Source organism: Lutjanus erythropterus, chromosome 16 (assembly GCF_056507025.1).
Source record: "Lutjanus erythropterus isolate fLutEry1 chromosome 16, fLutEry1.hap2, whole genome shotgun sequence".
NCBI classification, from domain to species: Eukaryota; Metazoa; Chordata; class Actinopteri; order Lutjaniformes; family Lutjanidae; genus Lutjanus; species Lutjanus erythropterus.
In genome coordinates, this window is record NC_139332.1 from 15,875,552 (window position 1) to 15,891,291 (window position 15,740).

At 39.9% G+C, this 15,740-nt stretch overlaps 1 protein-coding gene across 1 annotated transcript in view; it reads left to right on the plus strand.

The window, feature by feature from the left end:
- The window catches only part of kcnh8 (potassium voltage-gated channel, subfamily H (eag-related), member 8), a 77,550-nt gene that overhangs the window by 22,386 nt on the left and 39,424 nt on the right, over positions 1-15,740 (plus strand). The window contains exons 3-6 of the mRNA XM_084738993.1: positions 3,068-3,199; positions 8,083-8,210; positions 10,299-10,536; positions 10,649-10,806. Of these exons, the coding sequence (XP_084595119.1) occupies positions 3,068-3,199; positions 8,083-8,210; positions 10,299-10,536; positions 10,649-10,806 (656 nt within the window). The remainder of the gene's footprint in view (positions 1-3,067; positions 3,200-8,082; positions 8,211-10,298; positions 10,537-10,648; positions 10,807-15,740) is intronic.

A 15,740-nucleotide genomic window follows, 5' to 3' on the forward strand; every position in this document is an offset into this window, starting at 1 on the left:
CCATGGACACAGTTCTGATCATATGCTGTTGACAAGAACCTGACGCAGGAATTTTGCCTTCTTACGTTTCCTTAAGAAATACAGTTGTTTCTGACCTTCTCGATCAGGGTGGAGCTGTGTGACATCCATGACAGATTATCTGTGAAGTTGATTCCCAGGAACCCAAAACTGTTCACCTGCTTTACTTCAGCTTCACTAATGTAGTCAGGGTGGGGGGTGCATGTCTTCTTCAAAAATCAACAATCAGCTCTTTGGTTTTGCTGATGTTGAAATGTAGGTTGTTTTCTGTGCACCACGCTGCAAGACTGTTGATTTCCTCCCAAAATTCATTCTTATTGTTGTCTGATGATGGTGATGTCATCTGCAAACTTCACAGTAGAGTGTAGAAGGCTGCAGTCATGGGTGCATAGTGTGAACAGGAGGGGGCTGAGCACACAGCCCTGGGTGAGTCATCATTTATCATTTCTAAATAAATGTTTTTTGTTAAATTATTGATTTTATTTTAAGAATTAACAGTCTGTGACATAATGTACAGTGCATGAGCCCGAAGCAAAGCAGAGCGGTCTTGAATCACCTTGAAAATCATTGGAGGGGTCCTGCAGCACCAGTTTTGGGGCTTATTTCACCATAATGACCCGCTCACTAGACATTATACCTTACATGTCCATTGTCTTTGTCCCCATTTTTCTGTTTGTCTGCTCTGTTATGTAGCTGGTTAGCTAGCTTATGGAGCCCATTCTTAAGCCTGCCTGTCAAACTTTGATGATTGTTTCTTTAGCTGTCCATGATAATCACTAAACAACACCTATCCTAATTGCACAACAACAAATGGGAGATGTGGGCAGAGTTTCAGAAGTCTGGAAACAGGTTAGCGAACTCCAGGATGCAGAGGAGGACTGTGTGGTATTAAAAACTCCAAAACAGCTGCTAAATGGACCTTGTGCTGACACTGTTTTGCCAACAACTGTAAGGATTGTTTATCATACTGTATGCTCTTGTAAAAATGACTCATGCAGGTATTGTAATATGTGTGTCCATGTGTCAAATGTCGTGCCACTTGCCTGTAATTTTTCTTTGGCTTATGAAGCAGATTTAGTCGATGACTCAGTGCAGTTTGCATAGTCGGCCTTGCTAATACCATCACAGATGTGACTGCCTACACCACTCTGTCTCTTGCTTTGTTGTCTTCTCTGTCACACCCCTCAATCTCCTTTTCCCTTCTGTTCTCTTTCACTTTCCTTTTGTTACCTTTCATCTCCCCCTGCCTCTCTCATGACAAAACCATTTTCTTCTCTCCCACCTCTTTTACCATTTCTACATTGTACTATTTGTGCTAGTTTGTCTGTCTGTCTCCAGTGCTTGTCTTTTCTTATTCTTTCCCTGCCACAGCCTTTTTATGTCGTCTCATCCCGCTATTTCCGTCTGTCACAGCAGTGTCCTGAAAGTAAACGTAGCTGATTGACTCGGTTTGTCCTCCGTCTGTCAGCCTGAGAGAAGAGAAAGCTGCGTGTTCGCAATCAGGAATGCTGTTTGTCTCACTGTGCGCTTGATAGTGCTGCCTTGTCTCGCACGCATGCAGATATTCACACACACATACACACACAGAGACAAAAACACTTTGATTGAGTCATCATCACCAGGCAAGAAAGATTGAGTGGGTGTAATGGGAGGGAACTCCGTGGGAAATCCCTCTCAATCAGCAATTCATTTCCAGTCAGTGAATAAATTAAGAATGAAAGGTCGAATGTGACCTCTGATCTGAAGACGTTCATCTCGACAAAATGTGCAACATGCCCCCAAATTCCCTTCAGCCTCAGTTTAACTTTGAAGTTTTTTGGAGTGGTCAAAAAACACCCATCCTCCCTTTGATGAAAAACATCAGACAAAAAAATCAGTTGGTCTTCAAATGAGGAATTAATTAAACAATCAAACTATCAAAGAGGAAAACATAAAACATGAAAAATACCCCTTCGTCTAATAAAAGTACAAGCACGGCAATATACCAGGGACGCTGTCATGCATATGCACAGCATGTTGTGGATTAGACTAAATTTGATGTGATTAATTAATTAACATTAATTAACATTAACGAGACTAAAACCCCTGAGAAGCTCTAACACCCAAAATAATAAATAATATTTGCTCTTATGTGAAGATTCTTTAGGAAATTCAAAGTTGGTGCAAGATGAAAGACATAGTGTGTTATCCAAATCGAAGAGGTGTGTCCTCTACAGTGACCCATTTACAGCTTAGCTTTACAATGTTGTCTGACCGGGCTCTGCTAAACTGTGTTTTACTGTGTCCCAGTATGCAATGCCTTTAGCAAAAGATTGCAGTATCATAGTGCAGTGTGCTACCATTTAGCATCTGAATACACTGCTGTTAGCAAGCATCATGTTAGCATTATATAACAAGTGTAGTGGAGGCTGATGGGAATTCAGAGTCAAACTATTGACTCTTAAAAGTACATTGACTCTGCAGAGGTAACTGTACTCCACATTAATTCCTGATACCAGACACCTTGTTGGACATAATCGCTTTCTTAATCCATAAAAATATCGATTATAGCAACTTTAAGTATTAACAACAAAAAAGTGATGGCACCTCTTTACAATACAGTTGGACATATTCTAATCTAAACATGTAAGGTATAAACTAAACAATAATCAGTGTCCTATAATGACTTTCTGATAAATCAAGCTTATAAAAGTGGTACAGTAGTCAGCACAAGAACAGTATTGCTGGTGCAGCACACCTGCTGACCTGCAGTTCCTCTGAAAAACAATCTATTTAGCAGGAGATGGGACCTCAGAGATGGGTTCACGTCTTGCTGTGCCTGGGGAACAGCGACTGGGTCTATTTAAAGGCTCTGCTCCTCCAGAGGGACTTCCGACTGCAGGCTTACTATTAAGTCTGGAAGTCTGTGAAACTGTTGCTCTACACATCCAACCACAGGGACACGCTGGTTACACACACACACACACACACACACACACATTGTAAATCAATTCAGTATAAATCTGAGATGGTGTATGAAAGTGTTAATAAGAGTGTTGTTTCCTTCCAGCCGTGTTGTTCTGGTGTCTGCTGGACATTGTGCCAATTAAGAACGAGAAGGGAGACGTGGTGCTCTTTCTGGCTTCGTTTAAGGACATCACAGACACTAAAGCCAAAGCCATCCAAGAGGACAAGAAGGAAGGTCAGTATGGATATGAATGTTGGAAGTGAGTTCTTAGCATTGTTGAATGGATTTTAATGGTTCACAGACGAGAGAAGAGAGAGAGAGAGAAAATTTCTGTGCACTAATATTTTTCATACTGTGAAACCACCCTGTGAAATCTTTGATGCTGTGTCTGCGATTATATCTATTCTACTGGCATAGTTCTACACACCATGTGTGTATCACAACATTTGTACAATTATCCTATAATTATCCTCATATATCCGTATATTTCTATAAGTGAAATGTGTATATATTGCATAGTTTGTATATATAGTATTTTAATTCTTATATTGCATATTCTCCTTTTCATATTCTCCTTATCTTGTCTTTTCTTTTCTTTTCTTTACCTATCTTACATAAAGCTCTTATGTTTACTATTTGTTTAGCTTGTAGATTTTGGTAACGTTGGGATCATTGCTAACTGGTAAAAGGCAGCAGGGGTGTTTCATGCTTTGCTTTGATTTTCTTCTCAAATAATATGCTCAGCCTGGACAGGCTTAAAAGACACCAGTATTTAGAAAAAGACCAGAAATGAGAGTAGCAACATAAATTACAAATAATGCTGTTTTCCCCCAAACTTCTAGGTTTGCTGTTATTTTCAGACCTATCCTAGCATCTTGAAATTGCATTTTTACGCTGCTAATTTGTTTTGTTAAAACATTTTAAGGGGAAATTAAATTATATCAAAAAGATCAATTCATTAATTGTGTTTCAAATTGTATTTGCCATCGGAATGTAGTGGTATTTAAATCCTATTTTTAAGAGACAGTGTACAGCATGATGAGCTAGAATAGCTTAATAATAATTATAAAGGCAGACTTTTGTGACACATGACACCTGTATTTTGTAATCTCATGAGGAAACCCTGTGAAATCTTACATAATAAATAATTAACGGGCGACACTGGTTGTGATGTGTTCTCAGAACATTTATGAAGGAGCTGAGGGCTCTGATATCTTTGTTAGAGATTCACCTCACATTTGTTCTTCTTAATTTTAATTAATCTAAAGCAAACAAAGTTGCAAATTCTGCCGTCGAAATCAATTTCCTCAAAGGATTATACCTTCAGGGCCACATCTAAGATAAAGCCAAAAGCAGCCAATAAAGCAGGAGAGAAGGTCAGTGTATATGTGTGTGTCTGTGAAGTCAGCATTCTGACTTTTCTCATCTCTGGCCTGCCTCCTCTGGATTTGCCTAATTACTCTCATTATTGTAAATAAGGGAGGGCAGGAAGCAGAGAGCGAAGTTATTTTTGCCCACATAATGAAATGCTTTTCATAGAATAGGAAAGAGGCTGATGCAGCGTGCCTTTAGACGGAGACGAACATCTCACTACAATGGGGTTTCTTGGTTTGACAAGTTTAAGTGAGTGTCTTTAGCATACTTTAGCATATTGATACTGTTCTTTGTGTCAGTGCAGAGGAGTATGTGAAAGTAAGTAAGTAAAAAGTAAGTAAACTTTGTATAGTGTAACTTCAAAGTTAGATAGGGCGTAGAAAGAATTTGAACAATGAGTATGGATTTTTTTAAAAAAAACATTAAAGGTGTGTTAAAAGAGATTAAAAAAATGAATGAATGAATGAATGTGTTGGTGTGTTTGTTGCTTTTTACACTACGTCCTGGTCCATATACCTTCGAAACAGTCAAACCTGCAACCAATACACCTAAATACTTGTGCATGTGTGTTGGGCAACAGCAAGGAACACAATTTTCTTTTAAATGTGTTGAAATTACATCTTCATGTAGACCACATTTCACCTACCACTGCAATATGGCTGGAGAAATGCCTTCCAATCAATATTGTCTTTCTCTCAACCAAGACCTGAAGAAAATATAAAAATGATTAAACAAGCCTGTTGCACCAGGAAGGTCTAAGCCTTCCTCTGGCTGAACATAACCCGTTCCCTTACAGGATGACGGTCAAGGGTGGGTTGCAAAAGGTTCTTAGGGTAAGATGGGACCTGCTCAATGGTGGACAGTAGTGAATTACATTTACTTGAGTACTGTACTTAAGTACATTTTTTGAGTATTTGTACTTTACTTGAGTATTTTTATTTTTTTGGAAACTTCTGACTTTCACTCCACTCCACTTTTGAGTCCACTACATTTGTAGGAAGGTTGTTGTTACTTTTCGACTGAGCTTTGAAGTCAGCTGTTGGTGTTTTTACTTTTCTAAAATGCAATTGGTCACATGTTGTGTTCCTCACAGAAGGAAACCAATCACAGTAGCTCCTCTCAAATGGGACTGGTGTAAAAGCAGAAATACGTCATCCAGGCGCTCTCTGTAACAAGAAGAAGCAAGCTCTCCCTCTTTCATTCAAACAAAAAGCGGTAATGGTGACGGCAGGAGAAAGACAAAATGAAATCTCAAGATGTTATTATAATTATTCATTATTCCAGGTAGCTTTTAAAGTTGGATTGTTTTTATTGGGGTGAAAAATACCACATAATTCATGTGTATACTGCGTCTGAAGCCAGAAAGAAATCTCAGTTATTTAACAGACTTGGAGAACTCCTTACAGTTAACTTCAATCTAATTTTATGATGTGATTTTAATACAGTTACATCAGAAAATGACAATAACTGTCCTTTTTGGTTTTTGATTGCATTTCTATGCTGAAGTTTTTATAGGTGTTTCTATAGACTTTGTGTAGCAGAGTGGTTCTACAAGCAGGTCAGTGCATCATTAGATGGTTTCAGAGAGTTACAAGCTTCTGTAAATGCATCATGAAAACAATACAGCATGTACTGATATTAGAAAATTTACTTTGTAATTTGTACTTTTGAATACTTAAGTATTTTTAAAAACATGTACTTTTGAATACTTAAGTATTTATAAAAGCAAGAACTCTAGTACTTTAACTCAAGTAAAATTTTGACTGAGCAACTTTCACTTGTAGTTGAGTAATATTTGACCAGGAGTACCTATACTTTGACTCAAGTACTGGGGTTGGGTACTTTGTCCACCACTGGGTGTGATAACAGCTAGAAGCATCCATGGAAGCAACTCATTTCAAGCAAACGATGGCAGCTCCTGGTGAGGTCAGCGTAGATACTGTGATAATATCAGTTATATTGGAACTTCAGAGTATTTCTTCATTGAAAGAAGACAAAAGAACAGCACTGAAGATCTTTTCTTCGCCTGACCAGTTTTGGCAAAAGTTTGATCTGACTGGTCGAAGTTAACTTGTCTTAGATGTGATAGACTTATGGTTTATCCAGTCACCTGCTAAGTGTTTTTTTGAAAGTGCTTGCACCTTTTCAAACAGTTTCTAAGGACGATTTCCCAGGTGGTTCTGTCCAACAAATCCTCTGGCATGTCAGTTTATGTTTGAACACTGTTGGAAACATTTGCAAGAAAACAATACCACTCAACTAAATTTTCATATGGAAATGTTTGCTATTATAGCTTTAAAATGGATTCACCTGTGGTGAAGAGCGCATTATGACTTGTACAGGACATGAAACTTGAAATTTAGCACTTGAGATGTTCCTGTCTTGACTTGAGACTCGAGTAAAAGACTTTAAACTTACTTGTGGTCCCACTTCTGCTATGACATCAATGGGGCATTTCTATCCAAGGCTGGGGAAGCCTTTCAAGGACGGACAGACACCTCAGATGTGACCCAGTTAGCTCTCTGTCGGAACAATGTGGACTGTGTGTGCAAAAGAGGGAAACCCAGTCTCTGGCGTCAACAGCCCCCTCTCTTTTCCCTCCCCAGTCTCCTCCCCTCCCCTCACCTTCTCTATTTCCTCCTTTTCTCTGTCATGACTAAAATCTGCCTCCTGGCGTTGTTTCTTGATTTCCAGTGTCCTTTCCTCACCTCTCTTTCTCTCTATCACCTCTATTTCTCATCTAGTGCGGTTGCTTTTACAGGATCTATCCTTTCCCACCTCCCCTATCTGCCCTACATGCCTTCGCCCTCCCCCCTTATACACAACACTCCTCCCCACCTATTCTCCCCCTCTACCCCCACAAAGAAAGGCTATAAAAGCAGAGGGAAATTCATTAGATCTAAAAATAAGCATGTCTCTGTCTCTGTGCTCCTGCCGTGTCGCGTCCCCCAAGGCTGCACAACGTTATGGATGGCCCTGTCTGTTTGCCTCGTCTGGGGGTCTGTACACACACCAGCGAACGCACACACTTTCCAAAGGACACTCAAAAGCAGTTATCACTTCTATTTGCCAGCTTTGTTATTGGCGTTATCCCCCCCTAAAGCCAATCTAGCCTCAGTCCTTTCCTGTGGGTTCTCAGCAGCGACAATGGAGCTCAGAAACCCAATGGCAATAAAGTGCCTTCTCCCATTACCCAAGTCCTTGCTCTGAACTCATCACTCCTGCACTATCTACTTTATCTGCTACTTCTTCTATACACTTAGAAGAAGCACACACACACACACAAACACACTCCAGTAGCAATCGACCGCAGAAAATCTACCATACTATAGTTAACTGCCTCTCAGCCCCAGCAGCGACTTATCAAAGCTGAAAATTACTCTGTTTTGCTAGAGATAGTGTTTACACAATAAGACATCATCAACCAATATTTATGGCTGGATAATGTGAATCAAAACAGGTAACACATTTTCTTTGACATTTACAAAAGCAAAATGACAGTAAATACCCCCCCCCCCCCACACACACACACACACTTCCCTTAGAAATTGTGCAATTTGCTCAGAAATGACATGTTCTTCTTGTTGCATATTCATGTTTTCCTATTCAGGACAGAATAATATGTATTTCATCAAGCATAATGACTGATTCAGTCATCAGGAGTTAACCTTGGGGGGTAAAGTATTGTAGAAGGGATGTGTACTAATTTTTGTGTGTGTGTGCTCGTGTGTGTGTGTTTACAGAGCGACGGCGCGGCAGGGTGAAAACAGGCTCTCCGTTCAGCTCAGCTCGTCTGCGGAGCAGCACGGTGCTCTACCACATTTCTGGTCACCTCCACAGCCGTGAGAAGAGCAAGATTAAACTCAACAAGGTATCATCAGACACTTCAAACAGCGGGGCAGGATGTGACACGATGAAGATTGTTCAAAAGTGGGAGGGGGTGGACTGTTATATGGGAAGTGAGAAGATTGCTGTTGTTATGAACACAGTGTAAAATCAAAGGGCAGCAAGCTGAGGAGGAATATTATGTCGAGCTGGAGAGTTACTCTCCAGTTCACAAAACTCTCCAATAAACAATGTGTTGCATTTACAGACATTCTTCATCATAGATTAGTTTAAATGAGCAAGTATATCAGATATTTATAGCATCAATTTAAGAGAAGATGAAAATTCGAATAAAATGTCTAAAAGGTAATAATTTAAAGGACAAGTCCATCTGTGTTCTCTTTTGTTTTTTTTAAATGGGTACTCCCATTCAGGTGTTGTGACGTAGGTCACAAAGCTGACATCCTTCCCTCCCCTCCCTCAGCTCAGGGGATTTATATGTAACAGTGTCATCATGCAGAAACCTACATCAGGTCACGTTTTTAAAAGGGCTTGGGAAAATAGCACTTTACATATGATTTTTTATCAAAATTTGAATGTTCAGATTTAAATACAAACAGAATACTACTGGGAAGCTACAGAATGATATAAAAACCTTGAAAGAATAAAAAAATAATTGACTGGTTCTTTAAAAACTGTGGCTAGCTAGCTTGTGTTAACCATAGACAGCATAGTAAATAGTGGATAGAGTGTCTGTGATGTCACCCATAAGCCTTTGAAGAGCTGTTTTGAAGGTCTGATGATGGAAGGTCTTATTTCTGCTGTAAAGTGGGAACTGAGCTTTTGTAGCCACTCGAGCCACTCCAGGAACTGCAGTTTTTGGCATTTTGGAAAGCCCTGCAGGTTGCCACTTGGCTAATGTTGCTGTAATGTTGCTGATTCACTGACCTTAAGTACTAAGTGTTATGCATTCATTGATTTTTGGCCTCTTTCCAGCAGTCACAGAGCAACATTAGCATGTGCTCAGCTAGCCTACAGCATGTTCACTAACTAGTCGCTAACTTGTCAGCTGTCAGGTGCCAGTATTTACATCTTTTTCACTGAAAAAGTTATCTTAAATTGCTTGTAGCAAGCTATAACGGACCATTGACAAGTAGATTTTCTGTGACTGACTTGTTTAATTTACCAGCCTTTTGTAATTTATTGCCCCGATATTAAATATGTATGACACTTTGGTTCAGGGCTTTAAATTACAGTTTGATATAATTTTACTGCATTTCCTTTAAAGTATCATTGTGTAAGGTTTGGTATTTTTTGCACCTTTAAGTTTAATTCACTTCTGCACCACTGTCATGAACATTGACGGCTATAAATGTGCATTTGTTATGTCTACATTATATATGATCACAAACTAGCACACTGACAGCTTTGCTACAACAGTTAACCATCAAGAAAGTGCAAAAACACAAGATTAAGTATGTGTGAATGACAGAAGTACCATTCTCCTTTGTAGAAACAGGGTTTTCTGTGCATCTTACAGCTAAATGCAGCTGAATCAGGTGCTTGTCAGCTTGAGGACATCAAACTTTCAGAGAACAAAGGGACTAGAGCACGTTGATTAATTCATTGCCTTTTGTGCAAACAGACCAACGTTTCAGCACTACTGTGTCTTCATCAGAGTCAGAGTGAGCAAAGATATGAAGCAAACAAAGCAAATTAATTTGTCAAACTCTAGGGATGCCTATACCTGTACTTTTATCTCTATAGCTTTGAGAGATGTCTGTGTTCTTTTACCTTATTTCTGACATGGTGTCAGTCCTTTAGCTTAAATGAAGAATAGAATTGATCACTTAAACACTTAGACTGGAGATATAGTCACCAATGCATGGTTAAATGCATTTGCATTTGCATTTGTGTAGCATTCATTTCTGAGGATGTGCACAAACATCGCTCCATGTGGGATACATGAGGCAGCCATGATGCGTATGGATGCATAGGGCTGCGTATGCGAAACGCGTAGTTAAAAGCAAGTATATTTCTCCAACTCCATGATAGATTGGACCGCCAAAAAAAAAAAAATAAGTGGCTAAAAAGTTGTTGCGTCTGTGTCACTTCTGTTTCCTGTCCTGTCCAGAATGTGTTTGGGGATCCACCTGCTCTGCCAGAGTACAAGGTAGCTGATGCAAAGAAGTCCAAATTCATCTTACTTCACTACAGCACGTTCAAGGCTGGCTGGGATTGGTTGATTCTACTCGCCACTTTCTACGTTGCTGTGACAGTGCCCTATAACGTGTGCTTCATCGGTGATGATGATGATCTGACCCGCAGCACAACTGTCAGCGATATCGCAGTGGAGATACTCTTCATCATAGGTCAGTTGCAGGAGGAGTTCAGTGTTTATAACCTATACTTGAGACTTCACAATAACCAATATTTACAGTAAGCAAACCTCTCTGTTTGTTTGTCTTTCTATTTTCCTGACAGATATTGTTTTTAATTTTCGCACAACTTATGTCAGCAAGTCGGGCCAGGTGATCTTTGACGCTCGACAGATCTGCATCCATTACCTGACCACATGGTTCATCATCGACCTGGTGGCAGCATTGCCCTTTGACCTGCTCTATGCCTTTAAAGTCAGCGTGGTGAGTAGCCAGGGGCTTGTTTTTTATCCCCGGTGTTTGATTTGGGACATAATCAGTGAGCTACTTTACATTTACATTGTTTATTGTTAGTTTTAGGTTTTATCTTAATAAATAAATAAAACGTATATATTTATGTTAAGTTATTGAGAAAAGTCTGTTTGATTCCACTAAATTCCTTCATAACTTTTAACAATGTAGAATTTTCTGGAAAAAAACTAAAAAAACATGGAAGGTAGAGAAATAAACAATAAACAGTGAAATATATGTAAAAGTTAATAGAACATGACTTTGAATACTAAAACCCTCATGAGTGATGGATTGCCCTGTAACAGAGACCTGCTCTCTAATCTTGTCAACACACTGGTGCTCTGTAAAGTGCAACACCTCCAGCACATTTGACATTTCATAAGAATAGATTGCGTGGAGTGCTTGTAGCCCTGCTCCAGCGCCTCTTTGATTCTGCGTATTGATCCCACATACTGTACAGGCGCTGAGAAAACAATCAAACCTGTATCATTAAACCCTTTTTCTGTTCTGCCTGAGTCAAATACATGGCCCCCTTAAGAATAGTTGAATGGAGAAAGACACAGAGATGTGGAGCAATTAGGTAGACGTTCTTGTCTCGTCCCCGGCTGAATGATGTCACACAATGGAAGCACTACACTAAAGGGACGTTTTGATTGGTTGCTTATGGATGTTTTTTGCTCTTTGGCCTCTAATGTAGACAGAGGGATGCTTTGACTGTGTTTTATGCCGCTCACTCAGCCACTGTAACGTGAATCGCAAGTCAAACTAGTCAGCTGGGGCTAAAGAGAGGACAGGTGAAAACAACAATAAGAGGAGTAAGTATTGTAAACAAAGTGACTAGAAGACTAGAGTGAGAAAGAAACAGAGACATATCAGAGGCTGTTTTACAGAAACTTCCTAACTTGCAGATCCTATCTTAACTATTTGGTTACCATGGTTATTAGGGTTAGGACCTAATTTTAGGGGGAAAAAAAAGTTCAGGTCCCAAAAATCTAAAATAAACTCCACTAACTTAAAGATAGCAGTTAATGATAGCTAATAGCTAAAGGTAACCGTAGCTAATGGTAGTGTTAGCTGTATGGCTACTCATTTATTGTTTTTACACAATAAATGCCAGATATTATGGAGGCTGTGTCTATATAACACATCTGTATGGTCCATATCTTAGCCACTCTCTTTTCTTTTGTCTCCCAAGTTTTTTTTCTTTCCCAAAAAGAACATCTTTGGATTTCTCTACAGATGTTACCAACACCTCTAACTCATCTGTCTCGAAGTGAAGTGTCCATGCTTTGTTTTTTATTCAGTATCTTCAGTAATAAAAAAAAAAACAATGGTTAAAAATGTTTTTAGCTCAAACAGATGAGAAAAGTAGTGTTGTATAAGTAGTGGTTGCTCTGTAACAGAAATTAAAGTCGATAAATAATGTTGGAATGAGTGTTTAGGATTCTCAAACCTTAGATAAGATAAAATGCAGATAAGATAGGATTCTAAAAGTTACTTAGGATTTGCTTCTGTAATAATATAATGGGAAAAATCCTGTCTTAGACGTTTCTGTAATGTGCCCTGAGGAGGAGCAGCCAAAAAGTGCTGTGAAAAGTGTGATAAAAAAAAAAAAAGAGGAGATGCTGTCTTTAAACTACAAAAGGGAGTTGTGGAGGAGGGGTGGGTGCGGTGACAGGCAGCTCCAGGCACTTTGGTTCCAGACTCTATTAATGGAAATACCACATGTTCCCAGTAGGTCAGGATTTGGATGTAGGGCTACTGGGCTGCACGTTCCCCCGCCGCCGGCGGGAAGACTGGGAATGGCCAGTAAATTGCTGAGCTTTCTGCACGATGTCCCCTCTAAGGACAGGGCATTCAGACTGATGTCCCCCTTGAGGACAGACGCCATATTTCACCAAAATGAGCAGAGGGGTCTCAGCAGTGTCCCTCCCTGGTGTTCTCTATTCTTTTGTTTTTGTCGTATATCTCTGTCATTTCTCCTTGTTGGGGTGTTTTACAGTCTGTTGAGTGATCTCCTTTGACCTTGTAACAACTTTGACTGTATTTTCCTTTTCTTTTCTCCATTTTATTTAGTTCAATACATATTATCTGTATTTCCTCAATATTTTCCTATTTTTGCCCATGACAGGAGACTTTAGCCGAATCGCAGGTCAATAAGATAGTTGATTGTCAAGTCTCATTCCTCAAAAATAATCCGGTGAAACTGGAAGATTTCTGGTGGGCTGGGCCGGTTGTCGGGCTGCAGGGACAGTGATAAAATTCCCTAATTTGCTTATGATTTAAACAAGCTTCGAGCTTGAGAGTGAAGGTACAGAACAAGCACGTGATGTTAATGCTGACGATGAGACAGGTACATCGGTGTAGTGCTGCTGGAGCACCCTGGAACAATGCTCTGCCAATTGTTTGTCTCCAAGTGAGGAAATAGGGTGTTTGGAGTTCACATAACCTGGGTTTTCTGAGTGCTTGAAGATTTAATCATCACTAAAAAGTGCTTGAAAATAATCACTAAAGCATATGTCATCCAAGAGTTGTCATGCGGACATTAAATTGATAGGAAAAGTGTGATGCAGACTTACAGTCACAGCAGAGAGAGAGAGATAGAGAGAGAGAGAGCACTCATGTTGATGTACTGCCATGTGATATTGTCTAAAATGATGAATTATTCAATCTAATATTTTATCATGTGGTCAGTTATAGTTGACTAATGCATGTAAATTTTAAATGTATGTTTTGTTGTATGTTTTAATGTATGTAAGTTTATTTTAGATGTGCATATCTGTGCTCCAGTATAAACAAAAAGGACTACAGCTCTGGAAAGGTATGCTAGTTACACACTGAATTGGACAACATGGTGTTCTTGAAAAAACTCCTACATATTATGCACTGAATATTTTCACGTCTCCTCTCGTTTGCACTTACCTGTACCTGCAGGCAGCAGTGGTAGCATAGCTAATGTTAGCCGCATTAGCGTTAATTGCTTATATTTTCAAGATGTTAGTATCAGAAATCATCCACACTAATTGGTCAGCATGCATTAGTCGTCACCAGTGATAATGTCTTTACACAGGGCCAAAGACACCAATTTGTTAATAACTGCTACAGTTATTATCACAGCTTCTATGTCTCCTGGGCCTGGAGGCCCAGTTGGTATTGGAGAACAGTGGTATGTGTGCTTATTGGCCTGACACTGCTGCATCAATAAAATAAACTAGAATAAACATCACCAGTCACACTGTTGTGATTGGCTTGGAGCACTACAGGCGTGGCTGCGGGGGAAGAAATAATGAGCATTTCTGTAAAATTATAGCCTCGTGAACAGAAACGCTGCATTGAAAAGGAGATGGAAAGTAAACAATCAAGTTGCTAAATGTAAATTTCACACCTGACGAGCCGCAGAAATGCAAATGTGAGATGGAAGTAGGAAAAGTTGAAGGGGAAACTGGCAGGAGGTGTGTATGCGTTGTTGGGTACATTACATTGCTTACTGCTCATGCTGTTGGAGGAGAATGGGATTTGGCGCAGCCTGCTCTCTCCATAGGTGGGGTGGGGGGGTGATAGATGGTGGAGAGGAGATGGCGCTTCTCCCCAGGGCTCGGTAGGAGGCTTCATTACCCCTCGTGCTGCACCAGTTCTCTATTTCTCACAGAAAGAGTGTGGAAAAACTGCCATAAAGCATACTGGAGACACATGCAGGGGCAGCTCTGATAAGGACCGTGTCCACACATCTCCTCCTTTTAGCGTTGTTCAAACACTCTGATTGTGTCATTCTCTCTCTCACACACACGCACACACACTTTTTTCTCTCCTCTTTCCTCATCATTCCTTTCTGCCACCTATGTCCCACCTCCTCCCTCTGTCTCCCTCTATTTATTTTATTTATTATGTTATAGCTTTTCTATAGAATATCTGTCCCACTTTTTCACTCTCCTGTTTTCACCCCCCCCAAACACACACACACACACACACACACACACACACACACACACACACACACACACACACACACACACACACACACACACACACACACTACACAAATACACATGCAACATACATCCTCATAGAAAGGTTACAAATATCCTCCATGTCCTACATCCTTCTAAATAAAACCTGGTGTGTGTGTGTATGTGTGTGTTAGTGTGTAGGGGAACATGTGTGTTTGTGTCTTTCTCCGGTGGGGATATGCAATGTCAAGGCCCTAAATGATAGACTGTGGGTGGAGATTGCCTGAGGAGCAGGTGCACAATGGATGACATTCACATCACATCTACAGAATGTGGGGAAAGGTGCGAAAGAGAGCTCAATATTGTGTGTGTGTGAGTCTATAGAAGGAAGCAGAAAACTTCAAAAAGTTGTAAAAGTTGTGTTTATTAAAGGGATAGTTCGGATTATTTGATGTGGGGTTGTATGAGGTGTTTATCAAGACTCGGCGTATAAGCTACAGTCGGCACGTCCCCAGTTAGGGTCTACCTTAAAAAATCAATATTACTTTAAGTTCAAGCTCTATTAGGAATATTTTCACTGCTTTACTTTGCCATCATACAGCCATGTTCTGTGAGGTTGAGTTTGGTTGGTTTGGAGAGAGCAAGATTTGGCTTATATAATAGCAGTTTCCTGTCAGAAAAGGCTGTCTGATGACAAAGCAAAGCAGTGAAAATATTCTAAATATGGTGTACACTTAAACTGATACAGATTTTTTTAGGTGGCCTTTTTTTAAGAGGCTAAAATACCTTTTGTGTCTGAACCCAGCAGTACACTGCTTTGCTTTCGTGCTTTTACTCCTCTCTGCTTCTCCTAACTGGGGGCGTGCCAACTGACATCTGCTGTAGCTAATACACTGACTATCAATAAGTACCTAATATAACCCCGTTTCAAATTATCTGAACCATCCCTTTAAAGACTGG